At 45.0% G+C, this 19,532-nt stretch overlaps 1 protein-coding gene across 1 annotated transcript in view; it reads right to left on the minus strand.

The window, feature by feature from the left end:
- Positions 1-19,207, minus strand: part of EDAR (ectodysplasin A receptor) — a 45,417-nt gene extending 26,210 nt beyond the window's left edge. The window contains exons 1-4 of the mRNA XM_032771930.2: positions 19,157-19,207; positions 18,541-18,663; positions 16,186-16,367; positions 6,614-6,699 (exon numbers count right to left, since the gene is read on the minus strand). Of these exons, the coding sequence (XP_032627821.1) occupies positions 6,614-6,699; positions 16,186-16,367; positions 18,541-18,663; positions 19,157-19,207 (442 nt within the window). The remainder of the gene's footprint in view (positions 1-6,613; positions 6,700-16,185; positions 16,368-18,540; positions 18,664-19,156) is intronic.
- Positions 19,208-19,532: the final 325 nt, after the last annotated feature.

Consider the following 19,532-nt stretch of genomic DNA (forward strand, 5'->3'; position numbering starts at 1 on the left):
TTGACTGCCATCCAGAGCTAATGCTCATTTTGGAAGTTTAGCGGTCCTTGTTCACCTACCATGTCTCAGCCCACCTTCCTAGTGGGTTGTACTGCTTGCTAATCTCTCACAAATAGGAATAAGCAGAGGCCACTTGAAGACGGAAGAGAGGTTACTTTTAAGTAGCTCTTCTCCGAAAGTGTCACCTTTACATAGTCACACTCCCCACCCATCTTCCCTGCTTCTTTGGAGTCTCAGGAAAGAATTCTGACATTGGGAAAGGCACTGCAGGCTGTTGGGCACATTTCCCCTCTTGTTATCCTCAGAACCCTCCATGAGGCTTGGGGTAGGGAGAAATGAACAGCTCTAATATTCACTGCTGGCAAGAAGATTCCACAGTTCAACACCAGGAGTCGCTAATCCCACAAGAGTGACAAAGCAGAAGTAGTAAAGAGTCCTGTGGCACCTTATGGACTAAGGCCTGGTCTACACTAGGCATTTAAACCGATTTTAGCAGCATTAAACCGATTTAACACTGTACCTGTCCACACTACGAGGCTCTTTACATCGATATAAAGGGCTCTTTAAACCAGTTTCTGTACTCCTCCCCAACGAGAGGAGTAGCGCTAAAATCGGTATTACCATATCGGATTAGGGTTAGTGTGGCTGAAAATCGATGGTATTGGCCTCCGGGAGGTATCCCACAGTGCACCACTGTGACCGCTCTGGACAGCAATCTGAACTCGAATGCAGTGGCCAGGTAAACAGGAAAAGCCACACGAAATTTTGATTTTCATTTCCTGTTTGCCCAGCGTGGAGCTCTGATCAGCACGGGTGCGATGCAGTCCCAAATCCAAAAAGAGCTACAGCATGGACTGTACGGGAGATACTGGATCTGATCGCTGTATGGGGACACAAATCTGTTCTATCAAAGCTCCATTAAGAAGACTAAATGACAAAGCGTTTGAAAAAAAATCTCCAGGCTACACAGTGCTGCGTGACAAGCGTAACGGGAAGCCAGAGACTCAAATGGATGCTCATGGAGGGAGGGAAGGAGGGGGTACTGAGGACTCCAGCTATCCCACAGTCCACAGCAGTCTCTGAAAAGTATTTGCATTCTTGGCTGAGCTCCCAAGGCCTGTAGGGTCAAACACATTGTCCGGCGTGGTTCAGGGAATAGCCTCGTCAATTACTTCCCCCCCCCACGCACGGAAAGAAAAGGAAAGAAATAGTCTTGACTTCTGTCAATGTCACCACTATGTTCTACTGAATGCCTGCTGGTAGACGCGATGCTTGCAGCATGAAGAGCATAATCCGGCTCCCTCGCCCTCCCAGTGGCAGACAGTGCAATATGACTGAATCTGTCGTCACCATCAGCCCTGTGAGTGCTCCTGGCTGGCCTCAGGTGAGGCGTCGGGGCGCCTGGTAAAAAATAGAAGTGACTCCCAGTTATCCAGTAGATGGTACAGAATGGCTGGTAACCGTCTCATCATAGCAACTGGGCTGACCTCCATCAGCCCCTCCCTTTCCTGTGTAAGAAAAGATTCTGTACTGCCTGGACTATCAAGCAGCAGCATGCTGGGCTCTCTCCCCCCCGCACTGCTTAAGTTCTGCCCTGGACTGTCAAGCCATGGAGGCTGCCTCCCCCTCATTTTATCTCACTAACAAGTCCACTGTTTCTTATTCCTGCATTCTTTATAACTTCATGACACAAATGGGGGGGACACTGCCGACGGTAGCCGCGGAGGTTGGGGAGGAGGAGAAATGGATGGGTTGCACGGGGCACCCCCCATGGGCATGTAGCTCATCATTTCTACGGATCTGACACAGAGCACCTGTGCTCTCTAATACACTGGTCTCTAGTACACTTGCCCCCATATTCTAGCAGGACTGACCTAACTTTTTAGAACCATAAAGGAGGATTGACTTGGGGAGTCATTCCAGTTTGTGCTTTTGCGCCTCCGGCCGATCTCAGCCAGGGGCACCCATGATAGCGCAACAGTACAGAGGGACAGATAACCATCATCTCAGTGCCATTTATGCCAGCAGCAGACAGTACAGAACGACTGATAACCGTCTCTGCTATCATGCAAAAGCAAATGAATGCTGCGTGTAGCACTGGAGTATCGCCTCGTCCGCCAGCAACCAGTAGATATAAGGTGACTGTAAAAAAAAAAAAAAGCTGAACGGGCTCCATGGTTGCCGTGCTATGGCGTCTGCCAGGGCAATCCAGGAAAAGGTGCGAATGATGTTGCCATTGCTTTCCCAGAGGAAGGAATGACTGACGACATTTACCCAGAACTACCCCGACAATGATTTTGCCCCATCACCACTGGCCTCTCATACCCAGAATTTCTAAGGCGCGGGGGGAGACTGCGGGAACTAGGGATAGCTACGGAATACTACCCACAAGTGCAAACGCTCGATCGCCGCTAGCCTCGGACCATGGATGCACACCGCCGAATTAATGTGCTTAGTGTGGCCATGTGCACTTGACTTTATACAATCTGTTTTATAAAACCGGTTTATGTAAAATCGGAATAATCCCGTAGTGTTGATGTACCCTAACAGACGTTTTGGAGCATGAGCTTTCGTGGGTGAATACTCACAGGCAGAAGTGATGCTCTGGAAGAACAACACTGGTAAGTAACCTCTTTATTACATTACTGATTTATTATTTTATGTGGGGAAAAAACAGAGATAAAATGAGCTGTCAAACTTCCGAAAGTGAAATTTCTAAAAAGTCAATTGTTTTGGCTTTTTCTTCCACTCTCCTTCCCCCCTCCCCTTTTTTTTCTCATTTCATTCTTCTACTTTCCCCAGCCCCTTCTTTCTCTAAGGATCAGCAAGTCTTTTGTCCATCGATGTAAATATATATATGTACAGTGTGTGTGTGTTTAAAAGCTGAATCAGGAGGGAAATGCTGGAATTTTCCTACTGTTTGACATATGGCAGCTATTCTGAGAACACAAACCTTTCTGAGAGGAAAAGATGGGAGACAGTTGAGAGGACAAAGGGAAATAAGTAAAGATTTAAAATATTCTGGCAATTTCACTGACCCATTTACTGTAGGGTTTTTACATTATCTTGTTCCTTTCTTCATGTAAACCATAGCCTTTTTTGATGTCCTAGAATCATAGAAATGTAGGGCTGGAAGAGACCTTGAGAAGTCATTAGGTCCAGCCCCCTGTGCTGAGGCAGGACCAAGTAAACCTAGACCATCGCTGACTGTTGTTTGTCCAACATATTCTTAAAAACCTCCAGTGATGGTGATTCCACAACCTTCCTTGGCAGCCTATTCAAGAGCTTAACTGCCCTCATAGTTAGAAAGTTTTTCCTAATATCTAACATAAATCTCCCTTGCTGCAGATTAAGCCCATTACTTCTTGTCCTACCTTCAGTGGACACGGAGAACAATTGATCACAGTTCTCTTTATAGCAGCCCTTAAATATTTGAAGACTGTTATTAGGTCTTCCCTCTCTCTCCTTTTCTCAAGACTAAACATGCCCAGTTGTTTGTTTTTTTTAAAATCTTTTCTCTGAGCTCAGGTTTTCTAAACAATTTATCATTTTTGTTGTTCCCCTCTGGACTCTCTCCAGTTTGTCCATATCTTTCCTAAAGTGCGGTGCCCACAATTGAACACAATACTCCAGTTGAGGCCTTCCCAGTACCGAGTAGAGAGGGACAGTTACATCCCATGTCTCATATACAGCTCTCCTGTTAATACACCCCAGATTGATATTATCCTTTTTTCCAACTGCATCACATTGTTGACTCATATTCAATTTGTGATCCCGTATAATCCCCTGCTCCTTTTCAGCAGTACTACCACCTACCTGGTTATTCCCCATTTTGTGGTTGTGCATTTAATTTTTTCTTTCCTAAGTAAAGTATTTTGCACATGTCTTTATTGAATTTCACCCTGCTGAACTCAGACCAGTTCTCCAGTTTATTATCTGAAGGGAGTGAGAAATGGAGGCACCATTTCTGTTGCCGGCACACAACATGAAACATCAGAATACAGGAGCCAATCATAGCAGAAGTATCATAGTAGTAAATCAGAATGAAGAAAGTGCATACTCATAGTACGGTATTGGACCCACAACCAATCAGAGCAGGAAATTGTATGATTGGAAAAATTATACAATTATGCATCAATAATTTGTATAATATCTTTGCATACTGGATGAGACCATTTGATTTCACTGTAATTTATGATAAAGATGTTTTCTTTCTGATCATTCGCTGTTATCGGATGCTATGCTGCTTGCCCCAGTGACCGAGCTGTTCAAGAGATCCCACAGGAAAGGGATTTTACACTTTAATTGCAAATTATTATTTATTATAAGCACCAATATCACAACAGTATCTAGAGTTCTGTACCTAACAAAACAAATATCCTGGTGTTAATGACAACAGGGATCCGCTGCAAGCAACCTGGATTTAATTTTTTTTTCAGAAACTGTTAAATACTTTTCAATATGTAGTCAAATTATTGGTTTTACTGGAATTGATTGAAGTGATGATATGCACTCTGATTTAGATTGCTATTTTCTCCTCCAGTTCATTTGATTGCTTAGTAGATTAATGTGCTTGCCTAAACTACTCCCAAAGATAATGTGTATTCTACCCATTTATTGGTGCCTTCGGCAAATTCAGAATGAATGTGGTCAGTAAGTCGCGTAATGTACTTTTCTCACGGAACTAGACACGCTTATATTGTACCTGCCAAATACCCTATAAAAAACAGAAGTTGCTTTTTTGAAGTAGGCAATAGCCATAAGCCCCTCTCATGGTTCCTTGCCAGACGTTCCATATCTTACGTGTTTGGCATGATTCAGGCTCCAATTTACAAAATTCTTAAGCATGTGCTCACACCCATCACAATTCAGGATGTCATGTCTATTAGATCAACCTGATCCCTTCTCCATGGTTTATGTAGAGATGGGACAAACACAAGCAGAAGATGGGAGTACAGCTGCAGTGATCAGTGGTGGTAAGAGGAAATGGCCGGGCCTAGTAGTCACAGGTGTACAGTTCTTTGCAGTAACCCCACCTCTTGAAACAAAGACCAAAAAGTATTGTAAACCTGCAACTTGTTTTGTTTGCTGTGTATCAGTGATCATCTGTTAGTTAATTGCTACATAGCCATCTGTACAGTTTGGTAGCTGTATGACAATCCCAGGCCTTATATCATACAGATCAAATATCGCTATGCTTGTGAATTTGATGGACTTTTAAAAAATAGAAGGATGTACGAGCAGGCCTCATTCTTATCTGCTTGTAGGGAAAAAAAACTCTCCACCCACCCCCTTGGCTGCTGGCTGGGCTGGGGCTCTCCTCTGTTCCTCCCCACATCTCCTCTTTCCTGGATTAGTTGAGAGAAGTTCCACTCCCTTTACTCCCACCACAGAGGATTTCTAATCCCACCACCTCCTTCTTCATCCCCCACAGAAAGAGGAGATCAGGCTCCCAGAAGCTTTAACTACAGTGGGGTGTTGTTGGTGACACTCTCTCTCCCTCTCTCTCTCTTCTTTCCATGGGCAGGGATGAATCAACCACTGGCCCAGTTCAACATGATGATTAGCAAGTGCCACTGGAGTACAGGCTGTCTCTTTTTGCAATTAACAAATGAAAGTTCAGCAGCTTCTTAAACAACTTCAAATTCTACCATCAGCCCTCCCACCTTGTGACTGAAAAAGAGCATGAAAAGGCAAGATGCTCTTTTACCTGGATCCAGAGGAAGATGTTCCATATTTTGGTTATCTCACAGTTACCATAGCGTGAGGTTGTATGCTTAGAAGACAACTGCTGCTTTAAAGCAAACTGATGAGATGATTGTTAGGGATATCTTTCTTTCCAGTTTTAACCCTAACCTTTAACCTAAAAAGTAGTTGTTCTTGCCAGGAATGTATAAACTTAGGAACCGGAGACAAGTAGTCTTGGCTTCCATCCCTTCCCTAGTTTCCTCCCACTACTAGCAGGACTTCATCCTTCCTCCTGAACTCACCCTTTCTGCTCTTATTAAATAAGACCTCTTCTCATTCCTAGTTTGAACTCCAAAAGAGTCCCATCCTCATCCACTTTTCTTCAGCTGCCAGCCTTGCACTCCCCGCTGAAAAACCTTGTCAGCTGTATGCCATTCTTTCTCTCAGCCTGGTCTTTTTTGCAGACCCCATCTCCCTGCTTCTTCCTATCTTAATGGAGGGGCAGGGACCCAGCATAGCAGAGAAGTGGCTATTTGGAACTTTCAAGTAATTAGAATTCCAGTGTTGCTTTTCTCCCAGTACAGCAGCCTCAGAGAAACCTGGAAACTAGCTAGTCTTTAAGACATTGAACGCCAACAGAGCCGCCAAAGAAGGGTAACTGATCACATATGAATATTTTTGGAGATGGCAGGGGGGGAACATCACATGACAGAATAATAGGACCTAAAATCAAAAGTTCTAATTTCTTTCAATTGTTTGCTTAATTTGCAGTGTGATCTTGCTGGAAGCAGATCTAGCTTTCCTGAGGGACAATTCTGATTTTTGACTGGCATATGCATCAGCACAACACTGAGCTGCATATGAAGCTTCCAGCTGAATCCAAGTCAAAACCAAATGACATACATAGAAACTAAGGAACACTTACATTCCTTGGTGTTAGGAGGTGCTAACAAGCATGAGTAGCAAACCATGCCATAGATGTTCCTGGGTCTGTTTTCCAACATGTAGTAACTGCAATAAAGGGCAAGACAAGGCAAAACAATGTAAGTGCATCCATCAGAGTTGAGTACGGTTGAGCAGAAAGCAATTACTCTAAGATAAAATCACTTTTTAAAACTTTTATAACCATTTTAATGGCAACATTATCATTTCTTACTGCCTGATTTGAGACAGCCTTTCTAATCTTCCCTTCTCTCATAAAGGCAGCTAACCTACCATTAACCATACATGACATGAAGCAGCAACATTGCCTAAAACAACATTATTCTGCCTGCTGAGTTCTTGCTGCAATTTACAGCATGCCCTGAAATGAGACTTTCTGAACAAGGACAATATTTCTTTTCAAGTAGCAATTTTCCAGACAAGACCACCAGCTGGATTTATTTAGTCTTCTGTATACACAGCACAAGAATAATCTCCTTAACTAAGGAGCAAAAAGCCAAATTTGAGCAGGCCACCAATCATGACTAGAAGAACCATCACAATTGAGAGAAAGCCAGATTAGAGTTTATAGTATTTCAAACAGCTCCTTGCTGGGGATGGTTTATGTTTAGATTTAACGTAAGAGTTATGGTCTGTATTAGATCCCTCTTGGCAAAGAAAAGATTTTCATGTTTTAAACTTCCATTTTCCTCAAAGTTTGTCTCGGAACATGGTAGCAGGGCAGTATGTATGTAAGAATCTCATTCATAGATGAGCTGATGAGTAAACAGTCTTAAAATTTTTGTCAATAAATGACATTCCTATGCTTTATATAACTATTTTTAATACATGGGTCTAATAACTACTACTGAACATATATGTTATGTTTCATTATGCATTTGTTCTATATTTTTCATTGTGGTATCTCAGTACCCAATATACACTTGATCCTGCATAAATTCTGAATTCTGCTTTATTCTGTCCATGTATGCACATGTGACTTTTTTCTGAAAACATTCACATTCAGAAATTATCGCTGAAACTATTAATCAAAATCCTAAAATAGCTTGTTATATTTTTGTTTTTGTTCTTTACTACATCTCTGCTATTATTTTGTACTTACATACTTGGACTCGCCTGTTGTTATATCTTATCTACTTTAACCTCTCGATAACGCTCATTCTTTTTTATCAGCTGATAAACTTACAGTTTACTATAGAATTGTCTTTGGTGTAAAATCTGGAGTATCAATTGATCTGGGGGTAAGGAACTGGTCCTTCGGGACTGGGAGAAAACTGATATGGTATGATTTTTGGTTATTGCAACCATTATCACTAAATCCAGTTTGTCTGGGTGGCAAGATAGGCTGGAGAGTCTAAGGGGACTGTCTGTGACTCCATGGTAAGACTGGTATAGTGATCCAGGAGTTGACATTTGTTGTTGGCTTGTGGAATCTAATTATAGAATATATACCACCAGTTTGGGGTATCTGCCTTGTTTTTTGACAGCGTGGCACTCACAGTGAGCTACTCCAATGTGCCATATACAGTAAAAGCTTTGTTATCTGGCATGTTGAGGGGATGGTGGCGGGGCGTGGGGCAGTGCTGGTTAATAAAAAATTCCAATTAACTAAGAGTCAACAATGGAGGGAGGGAGTTGAGGCATGGGAGGGCTTTCGGGGTGCTGGATCCAGGTGGCACTCATCTTGGGTGGTTCCTCGCAAGCAGTGATATGTCTCTGCTGCTCCTAGGCAGAGATGCGGCAAGGCGGCTCTGCGTGCAGCCTCTACCTGCAGGCACCGCCCCCGCAGCTCCCATTAGCCACAGTTACCAGCCAATGGGAATTGCAGAACCAGCGCGCGGGGCAGGGCAGGGGCAGGGGCAGTGCCAACCAGACTTTTAATGGATATCAGAAATGACGGCTTCTAGAGCTTTCCCGTTGGTAAAGTGCCGGATACTACAGGTTTCACTGTACATAGAAATAATTACTGGTCTCTTTAACTATTTTGTGGCCTGCCATCTAATATATAAAATAAGTGATTATAACTACTGTTATACTGAGAGGTACTGGTAACTGCACAGATCACAAACCTCTTTAAGATCGAGTGTGAGCACACTGTTCAATTAACGTAACTATCATGAAAAGTTAATCACACGCCCCCCACCAAAGGCAAAAGGGGTTTTGATCCTGCCCAGGAGTTTTGGACCCAGTGAGTGGAAGGGTTTTGCTGAGTACTGTTTGGGTAAGGGCATGTGTGTGTAAGGGAAGGCACACAATGAGAGAGACTCATGGCTAGATCAAGAAAGCCATGCAGCAGCCTGCAAGTCTGATGTGATCTTGGAGAAGCCCAGAGAGAGGTCTAGGTCAGGGGAGCTGGCTGAACAAAGCTTGGGCCTGTAAGCTAAGGCACTGCTCCTGTTGGTGTTGGTCCCTCTTGTGTTTGGAGAAGAGGAATTTGTACATTTATTGTAAACAAACAAAATGGTATCAAAGAAAATACCAGACTACATCATCAATTTTTACTCTCAAAGGGGACATCTTCAGGCCTCAAACTTTGACTAGCTGCATTCAGGTTTAAAAAAAAAGGAGTAACACTCAGTTTATTGTATTATCTTGACATACCGAAGGGTATGTCTAAACTACAATAAAACACCCATGGTTGGCCTGTGTCAGCTGACTTGAGCTCATGGGGATTTAGCTGTGGAGCTATAAAATGGCAGTATAGCCATTCAGGATCAGGCTGGAGCATCGCCTCTGGGAACCCATGGAGTCCCCAACATCTACACTGCAATTTTATAGCCCCACAGCTGGAGCCCCACAAGCCCAAGTCAGCTGACATAGGCCAGCTGTGGGTATTTTATTGCAGTGTAGACATACCTAAGAGCGGGTACAGGCTAGCAGATACTGTTTTTTTAAGTAGTTTTGAAAGAGATGCTCATTTCTTTCTTTTTATGCTTCCTGTACCCAGTCTACTTCCCCACCTTTGCCTCAATAGTATTCGTTGGTGGATTGTTAGTGCCGCGTAATAATGCACTGGGAAGCACATAATGAATAAGAGGGAATTATTGCCAAACCACAAGTCAGAATGGCAGGCCAAAGATACTTATTGCTCCATAAAGATAAATATGGAATAGTCTAGATGCAGTGTTTCTTAGCCACAATGGTTTAGAAAAGATAAACAACCCTTCATTCAGCTTATCAAATCAAGCTGAAGAAATATTTCTTGGGTTTTTGCCATGAAACAGCATGATGGGTTTACTTTTGTTCTCAAAAATAAATAAATAAATACAAACTTTGGGGAAAGTGCTAGAGGGCATGCAAGTGTTCATCTGCGTTTGAAGAAAGCTCTCCAATCACAAACCTTAATCCACATTTGTCAGCTTTAAAAAGCGGAATTATTTTTTGTGTTACCTTACTATTCACCAAGTATTTGGACAATGTTGGAAAGTATTTACTAATCAAATTATAGCACTAATTGTGGAAAAGGTGGGTCAAGAGCAAGAGAACTGTCACGGATTTGATGGTCTAACTCTTCCACTGTAATATTAATACTTTCCACTTCTCTAACACCTTCCAACCTAGGATTTCAAAGTATTTCACAAGTCGTGATGATTTAAGTCTCACAACATCCCTGTGCATAGATGAGTAGTAGTATTCCCATTTTACACATGGGGAAACTTGGGCACAGACAGCTTGTGAACGACCCAAGGTCACACACCAAAGGCCTGAGTCTTCACTAATATTTATTGTAGGGAACACAGGAATGCCTCACTTAACGTCGACCCGGTTACTGTTGTTTTGTTGTTATGTTGCTGATCAATTAGATAACATGCTTATTTAAATTCACACAATTCTCCCTTATAATGTTTGGCAGCTGCCTGCTTTGTCCACTGCTTGCAGAAAGAGCAGCCCATTGGAGCTAGCTGGTGGGGGCTTGGAACTAGGGTGGGCCTGCAGTTCCCCTATCAGCTCCCCTAAGTTCCCTGTGTGGCAGCCGCCCAGCAGGCTATCAATTGCTGGGCAGTTCAGCTGTCCCTCTCTCCACTGCCCTGTGCTGCTCCTGTCCTCGGCCTTAGAGCTGCTCCTGGGCAGGGGTGGCATGTTTGTAGAAATGTTGGTGTTGCCCAGAACCCGCCCCTGCCCAAACTCCGCCCCCTCAAACTCCACCCCCCCACCTGCCCAAGGTTCTGGGAGGACATTTGGGTGAGGGAGGGGTGCAGAGGGATAGTGTTCAGGGGTGAGGGCTGTGGGGTGTGGCTGCAGATGATTGGTTTGGAGTGTGGGATGGACTCAAGATGAGAGTAGGCTTGTAGGGGGTGAGGGCTCTGTCTGGGGCTGGCAAGGGGGGGGTTTGGGGTGTGGGAAGGGCTCAGGGCAAAAGTAGTAGTCTGGGGGGTGAGGGCTGTTGCTGGGACTGGGGATAAGGTGTTTGTGGTGCTGGAGGGGCTCAGGGCTCAGGCAGAGGGTCAGGGTGTGTGGTGGGGGTGAAAGCTTTGACTGGGGGTGTGGGCTTTGGAGTGGGGCAGGGCTAGGGATGAGTTTGGGGTGCAAGCAGGCTGCTCCAGGACAGGGGCCAGAGAGGAGGACTCCCTCCAGCCCTTTCCCTGCAGGCAGCAGCAGGCTCTGGGGGAGGAGCCCCCCCCTTTCCTGCCCCCCCAGCAGCACACTCAGCCCCACCACTGTCACTGCATGTGCTCCTAGGGCCCCACTCAGGTCCAGGAATCTCCCTCGCCTCCCCCATGGTGGGTGCCGTGGGGTGCTGCATGCACCTCCTCTGCTGCTGTTACCCCTGACTGTAGCCTTACTGGAGGTGCGGGATGGGGCTGCCTCCTTGCTCAGCATGGGGCAGGAGCGGTGACTGCGGGTGGAGGGGGCCCCCTGTGCTGCTGGAGGGTCCTGCTGGAAAAGGGAGGAGTTTAAGGGGAAAGGGCAGGCTCAGAGTCAGTCTGCCCTGGCAGTGAGATGGGGGCACTAGGACCCTGTGGCAGCAGTTGCTGCAGGGAAGCAGCAGGGAGGAAACAAAGACAGAGACGCTCTGCTCTGGGGCACAGGAAGGTGAGCGGGAGGTGGGGCCAGCAAGTCAGGGCCACGGGACACTCGGGGGGGGGCATAGGTGGGGCTGGCGGGATGCCCCGGCCCCAAATTTTGGTGGAGCTGGGCCCCTGGGTCTGAATATTGTTGGTGCCCGAGCACCACGTGGGTATGGAACTCGCCGCCTATGCTCCTGGGACCCTCCTGCTTGCTGTGCAGGGGGCAGGAGGGAAAGAGGGGTACTAATGTCAGGGTGTCCCCCTGCTCCTGCCTTCCACTCCTGTATCTCATCTCCACAGGGTGGGGGATGGGGGAGAACACGACAGGGCTCAGGATGGAGGGAGCTCGCTGGCAGCAGCTGTTCTCTCAACTTGCTGATCTACTTGAAAGGGAAATGTACTTAAAGTGGCGTCAGTGTCCTTAAAGGAGCAATGCACATCTCTCACACACATATGGTATGTGTCTGTCCCTTCCTCTCTCTCTCACGGTGTGTGTCTCTTTCTCTCTCTGCCATGCTGTCTCCTCCCTCCTTTCGTGCTGCCTTGTAGAGTGTGAGGCTACCCAGGGATAAGCAGCCAAAATCTTAGGAACCGGTTCCCTACCAGGTCTTCGACGGCACGGCTTCAGTGGGTGAAGGACCCGCCGCCGAAGACCCGGTAGGGAACCGCCCGGTGAGTACACCTCCCATCCATGTCCTGCCCCTGACTGCCCCCCTCAGAAATTGCAACCCATAACCCCTCCCCGCTCCTTGTCCCCTGACCACTCCTTCCCGAGATCCCCAACCCTAACTGCCCCCCCAGGACCCCACCCCCTGCCCAACTTGCCCTCCTCCCTGTCTCCTGACTGCCCCGACCCCATCCACCAACACCCCGACAGACCCCCAGAACTTTCAAGAGGCGCCTACCCAACCCCTCCTTCCCCATCCCCTGACCACCCCCAAGAGCCTCTGCCCCATCCAGCCACCCCCCGACTCCGTGTCCCTGCCTTATCCAACCCCAGCCTCTTACCTCCGCCGGGGCCGGGCCTGAGCTGCGCCGCGTGGCCGGAGTCAGGGCTGGAGACCGGAGTCAGGGCCTGGGATGGGGCCCGGGCCGGAGCTGCGATGATGCATGGCCGCAGTCGGGGCCCAGCCTGAGCTGGAGTCACGCGGCCGGAGTCGGGCCCGGGGCCCGGCCCGGAGCCAGAGTCGGGGCCTGGGTCGGGGCCCAGCCAGGAGCTGCACCATGCAGCCAGAGTCAGACCAGGCAGTGCCTGGAGCCATCCTCGTACCCCATCCCCGCCCCAGCTCACCTGCAGGAAGCCCTGCTTCCTGTGAATCAGCTGATTGGCGGGAAGCAGGGGAGGGGGAGGAGAAGCCAGAGGGAGCTAGGTGAGCTGGAGCTAGGGGCAGGGCAGAGAGCTGCCACAGATTTTGTTAAATTTAAAAGCCCTTTTAGAATTGGGACAACGGGTTCTAAAAGGGCTTCTAAATTTAACAACCGGTTCCCGGAAACCGGTGGGAACCGGCTCCAGCTCACCACTGAGGCTACCTTAACAACATGTTAAGCCTTGAGGGCTCAGCCGAATGCTAGTTCATCATTTAGCAGTAAGGCATTCCCTGAGAAATATCCCACCATCTGACTCTACCGCCTCAACCAAGTTTCTCAATCATCATGGCTGTGTACAGTATTAAATTGTTTGTTTAAAACTTACAGTCTCTGTCTCTCTCTGTGTATGTAGGTGTATGTATATGTATTTTATATACATATAAAAATAATAGTCTTTTGTCTGGTGAAAAAAATGTCCCTGGAACCTAACGTCCCCGCCCATTAATTCTTATGCAGAAACTGGATTAGCTTAACATCATTTCACTTAAAGTAGCATTTTTCAGGAACGTAACTACAATGTTAAGCGAGAAGTTACTGTACTGCAAATACAGCAGTAAAGCTACATAATTCTCTATTGAATTATTTGAGGTAAGTGGTGTGAGGGCTCACTGTAGCAGCAGGCAGAGCTCTACTATACAGAATAGAGTTTTGTCTAACTATGGACTGAAGGCCACTGATTCCATGAGGTATTTCTGCTAAAGCACTGATGCCAAGATATATCCCTGGGTCAAGATCACAGAATTTGGCTCACCATCTTGGTAGCTATATGTATTATATTTCTTAACTGCCATTTTACTCTGCAAACTGAGGTTCTGCCCCTTGAGAATTACTTCCTGTGTAAAAAAGCCTTTGCCTGGCAGGGAGCTGCCCACACGCCATCCCACCTCACTGTCCCCATTCAGAAGATAGGCATGAGGAGACATGGCAAGAGTTTGTGTGCTCCAAATAATCTGGTCTAGCAGAGCAGCCCTGAATTATAACAGCTTTCCATAGCTACTTAGGAGCAGCCTGTGGGGCTTCTCTCAGTAATGGGGCCCAAGTCTGTAAAAATAGCATAGTGGGGGTTCCGTGTTTATTTTATCTCAGTAATTTCATATCCAATCGCCTCAGTTTCCAATTAAGAAGATATTTTTCTAACTGCCAGCCCTTCAAAATCACTATGGGATCTGAAAGTCAAATGAGTCCCTTCTTTCTCATGCATCAGCCATTTAGCAATAGAATCCTCTAATCCAAATTCTGTTTCGACTCCCACCTGTGCAAACAGAGTATCTTCCAATCACGCCCCAAGTGACAGCTGTGCAGCCTTATTGTTTTTAGATTGAACCTCCAGTTATACCTGTGCAACTCCATTGGTCTTCTGTGAGGTTGCGCAGGTGTGACTGAGGCCATTATTTAATCTTCATACTTTTCCTTACTGTTGGTGATGTATGGGGAGACAGTGAAGTGGAATTTCTTTGAGGTTGCTAGGCTGGCAGTTAGATAAACCCTTCTTTTTACCTGTAAACTGAGGAAAATTTCATATCGAATCACTGATGCAATAAACTCAGGATCTAACTGAATGTCACATAAGGTTGAGAGAGAATTTCCCCCCAGGTCAGATTTGGGGGAGACTTTGTTTTTTTCCCCACCTTTCTCTGCCACATGGGGCTTCGGTTGCTTGCTGGCATTATGGTTTGCTGGCATAATCTCATTCAATCCCTGCACACAACTTCTATTGATGTCAGTGGGAGTGTCACATATAGACCAAAAGTGTAAATGTGTATAAAAGAAAAATAGTGAATTTTCTTGTAAAATATTTACTTAAATAAAGCCAACTAAAATAAAGTTCTAACAAATTGCATGCATATGTATGCAGACATTAAAAGATAATACAGTAGAGCCTCAGTTATGAACACCAGAGTTACGAACTGACCAGTCAACCACACACCTCGTTTGTAACCAGAAGTACACAATCAGGAGGCAGCAGAGATTTAAAAAAAAAAAAAAAAGTAAACACAGTACAGGAATGTGTTAATGTAAGCTACTATAAAAATAAAGGGACAGCAGCATTTTTCTTCTGCATAGTAAAGTTTCAAAGCGGTATTAAGTCAATGTGCAGTTGTAAACTTTTGAAAGAACCACCATGATCTTCTGTTCAGAGTTATGAACATTTCAGAGTCACGAACAACTTCCTTCCATGAGGTGCTCGTAACTCTGAGGTTCTACTGTGTATCTGAGAGAACGTCTCTAATATATTTAATTTGGTGATTTTTCTGTTATGCTCTCTGCTCTCAGTAGAGCTCAAAATGGTAATAAAAAGGTAGCCCTAATGCATGGCATCTGTTCTATCTTCATTTCAAACCAATATGACATTCTCTATGAATTCCTTGTTTTCTATCCCTTCTAGTGCTGCCTTCCCATAATAAGTGACTAGTATCAGCCACGTAATATTATTATTTTCAATCTCGAGAGGGTGTTAATTAATAGGTAATATGGCTTTAGTAGCCTTTGAGGGTACATCTACAATGCAAAAAAACCCCCCAAAAAATCCATACCCAAAACCGCTAAGTAGCGAGTCTCAGAGCCTGAGGCTCATGCTATGGGGATAAAAATAGCAGTGTAGATATTAACACGTGGGCTAAAGCCATGGGTTTGAAACCTGGCGTGAAGGTGGTTTCAGAGCCTGGGCTCCACATCCAAGTGGGAACGTCTATTTTTTTTTTTAGCCCTATAGTGCAAGCCCAAGTCAGTTGACCCAGGCTCTGAGACTCGCTGCCTTCATTTCTTTTTTTTTTTTTTTTTTGCATAGTGGACATATCTTAGACAGCTGTACTACAGAACTACTAAATTCTGCATATTGCCACGCTTGACAGCTGGTCTTTTTCAGAGGCGTCTCATTCTCTGTTTTTAAGGAGGAAACATCATCTTTTTCTCCCACTCTGTCCCTCAGAACTATTCCTCCAGTCTATTGCATTTCAGTGGGATTAAAGGCACATGCCTATCAACTACTACAACTACTCAAAAGCTTTCAAATACTGACATCTATTATTTTTACCAATACCATAAATTATGACTTATTGACATAGTACTTATAAGCAGGTGGGGAGGAAATAGGAGGATGTCAGAAGTGTCAGTGGGGAAAAGACATTCGGGGAACTTTGAAGGACACATCTGTAAAGATTCATGGTTATATCCTTACCCAGGGAGACAAGGCCCACATTCTGCATCATTCTCTGTATCACCAGGTGTCATGACAGTGGCTCGAAAAAATCCCTCACAATCTTTGTGACGCCTGCATATCTGGTAACCTCCTTTAGAAAACTTTTCAGATGGGCAAGGAACGCAGCCATAGTCTTCATCTTTGGTGCCATAGCCACAAGTCTATAACAACAGACAGACACTGTATGATAGAACTGCACTTGGTGCTACCATGTAGGAAAAGAGAACACTCTAGTCTGGCCCCATGGCTTTGTAGTGCTATGGAATACCAAATAGGAGAGCCAAGTCTGTGGTTCAGTCTCTTACTGTCCGTACTGATAAGGCTGAAGAATGATGAGGAGACGGCAAGATGTGACTTTTAGGAAGGGAAAGAGGAGAGACTTTTGTTTTTCTCAAAATCAGCCGCCTTTAGCCATTTCTATTATATTCCTGACACAGGGCCGGTGCAACCCATTAGGCAACCTAGGCGATCGCCTAGGGCACTAGCATTTGAGGGGTGGTATTTTGGGTCCTTTGGCAGCGACCGCGGCATCTGGATCTTCGGCCGTCCCAGTCATCGTTGGCATTTAGCGGAGGGACCTGGGGCGGAGGGCACAGGGAGGGCCGCCTACAGCAAGTAAGGGGGGTCGCAGCACACAGGGGAACCGCTCCCTGCTCCAGCTCACCTCTGCTCCGCCTCCTCCCCTGAGCATGTCGCCCTGATCTGCTTCTCTTCCTCCCAGGCTTGCAGTGCCGAACAGCTGATTGGTGCCGCAAGCCTGGGAGAAGTGGAGCAGCGACGGTGTGCTCGGAGATGAGGCGGAGCAGAGGTGAGCTGGGGTGGGGAGCTGCTATTGGGGGGGGCACCTCAGGGCAGAGGAGGGGTGGGGAGCAGAGGTGAGCTGGGGTGGGGAGCTCGGGGGGGCACAAGGTGGAAGTTTTGCCTAGGGCATAAAAAAATCCTTGCACCCACCCTGTCCTGAGAGACTCAGAAGTGAGTTTCATTCACTCCTCAACCGGAAAGATGGTGACTACATTAGGGCAGGGGTAGTCGATAGGTGGACTGGGGGCAAAATCCAGACTGCCAAAAACTTTTGAATGGACCCTAAAATCTTTTTACTTACTTATTATCTTTGAGTGTTTTTTTATTATTTTATCTGGAGACTAGATCTTGACTATACCTTGACCAAGAAATTTGGACCGTGCCTAAAACAATTGACTACCCTTGTATTAGGCAGTTGAAGATTAGGGATTAAAGCAGAAAAATGTGGGTGAAGCATTATTGTTCCAGAAGGAATATCAGAGATCTCTTAATTGGTGGGGAGGGAAGAGGCTCTGAGTGCTTCTCTTATGGCAATGTTTGCATGACACTCAGTAACCCCCTAACTCTGATTTCCCAGATGAACATTCAGTTTAGATTAAATAAAACATCACTGGTGTTCTGAACTAAAACCAACTGGTTATTACAAACATATATATTCAGGAATAGCAACTGTGCAAAACTTACAATTGGAAAGTTAGCTTATTAAAAAGGTTTTTCAGTAATTTTTTTAATATGCAAATTATCTGCTATAAATTAAATAGCTATTTGGGAACTGTAATTTAAAATGTTGCAGAGGCTTCCAAGTTTCTTTAATGCCAAAGTATTTTAGCAGGAAAGCAAAATTAAATTCTCTGTGTTTGGGGTCAGCAAGCATTCCATGGTTTTCCTCACACAAACTCTCCAATGTTAATGTCAGGGTTTTAAATTGCAGATTAGCTGAAATACGGGAACCAAGATTATACTACTGGCAAAATTGTGTGTATGTCTATAATTTTTTTTACATAAGAACTGTCTCAAAGTATTACTTTTAAGAAACTATTTGTGGGCTGTGGTTTACAGGAGCATAAAAGAGTAAGACCTCAATACAGCAAAGCATTAAAGCACATGAGTAGTCATACAGGCTTAACAAAGTTAAGCATGTGCTGAAATGCTTCCTGGATTGGGTCTGAGTTTCCTTCCTTTCGCTCTACAATACAAATATAATAAAATCATGTTAGAAATTATGAAAAATGAATAATACTTTTTAAAGAACCAACAATTCTTTGCACCTGTACAGTATCTTTTATCCATAGATTTCAAGGGGCACTGCAGTCTGCTGAGCATTATAAATTTGGTACTATCAGTAGTAGATATCTGAGATCCATAACCTCTTCTGTTTAGCAGGGCACAGAGACGCTAAGCTGCATTTTCATTACTTATACCCAATGTAAAAAAAATCCATTATGAACATTATATTTAATTTTTGTAGGCCATTTTTTCCTATTTCAGCCTCGGGTGTGGCATTTCACAATAAGATTGAGACTTCGAATTTACCATATAAGGCTCTTCTCCTGGCTTGCACTGGGGACAATCATGGCACATTCCAGTGGTCTGGTTATAGTATTCATTTTCGCCGCAGTTAGAATACTCAGCATTAGCAGAGTACACCAGCGACACCTGTCACGAAAGGTTAAACATTTAAAATATTTAATGTAATCAGCCAGTTTTTCTATTACAGACATGTTATCCTTGCCAAACAGCCAGGGTTTGGAAGGCTGACGGATTGACTTTTAGTGCAAAACAGCCTTAATGCTATTGCCTGGAAGAGAAGATAGAATGAATTATAGGTGTTTTAAAACATCCATTCTGGTGAAATGGCTGGTGCCCTAAAACTGCGTGGTTGATCCACTTTACTAGTACATAAGCACGGAGGCCCCAGTTCAGTGAAGCATTTAAGCACATGCTTAGGTCCTGTTGCAGTCAGTGGGACTAAAGTTAAACACATGCTTTATGCTTTGCTGAATGGGCTGCTAAATTGGGACAGGAACCTGTCATTTCAATTGTTTGTCGAAGTGCTATGTTAATTTACTGGCGTTAAAAGCAAACACCCGCTCCCTCCACCACAGCTGTCTTCACAAGTTTGTTGTACCTTAGGCAATTAAATACCTACCACCAGAAAAGGGAAGACATGCCTCCATTTATGTTCACCCAGATGAGTCATATCTTCCTGACCCTTTACCTGAAAAGACATGATCAGTCACTATAATGTGCACATTCAGAAATATTCTCAAGGTTTTTCTTTTTGGGTTTGTATTCTGTCCTCTCCCCCATTTTACTCTTCAAAGTAAAGGCTGCTTCATTCACAACTTGGGAGTTGGTTTTGTGAGCTGCTGTGAAGATGAGCAATTCTAGTCTGCTGTCAAAGTATGAACATTTTATAATTAAAACCAAGCGATGCCTGACATTATATAAAGCTCAAAAGAGACACACCCATGAAAAAATCTAAATATTACTTTAAAAGTGAAGCCCTTTCCTCTTTTTGAGAG

Source organism: Chelonoidis abingdonii, chromosome 1 (assembly GCF_003597395.2).
Source record: "Chelonoidis abingdonii isolate Lonesome George chromosome 1, CheloAbing_2.0, whole genome shotgun sequence".
Classification (NCBI taxonomy): domain Eukaryota; kingdom Metazoa; phylum Chordata; order Testudines; family Testudinidae; genus Chelonoidis; species Chelonoidis abingdonii.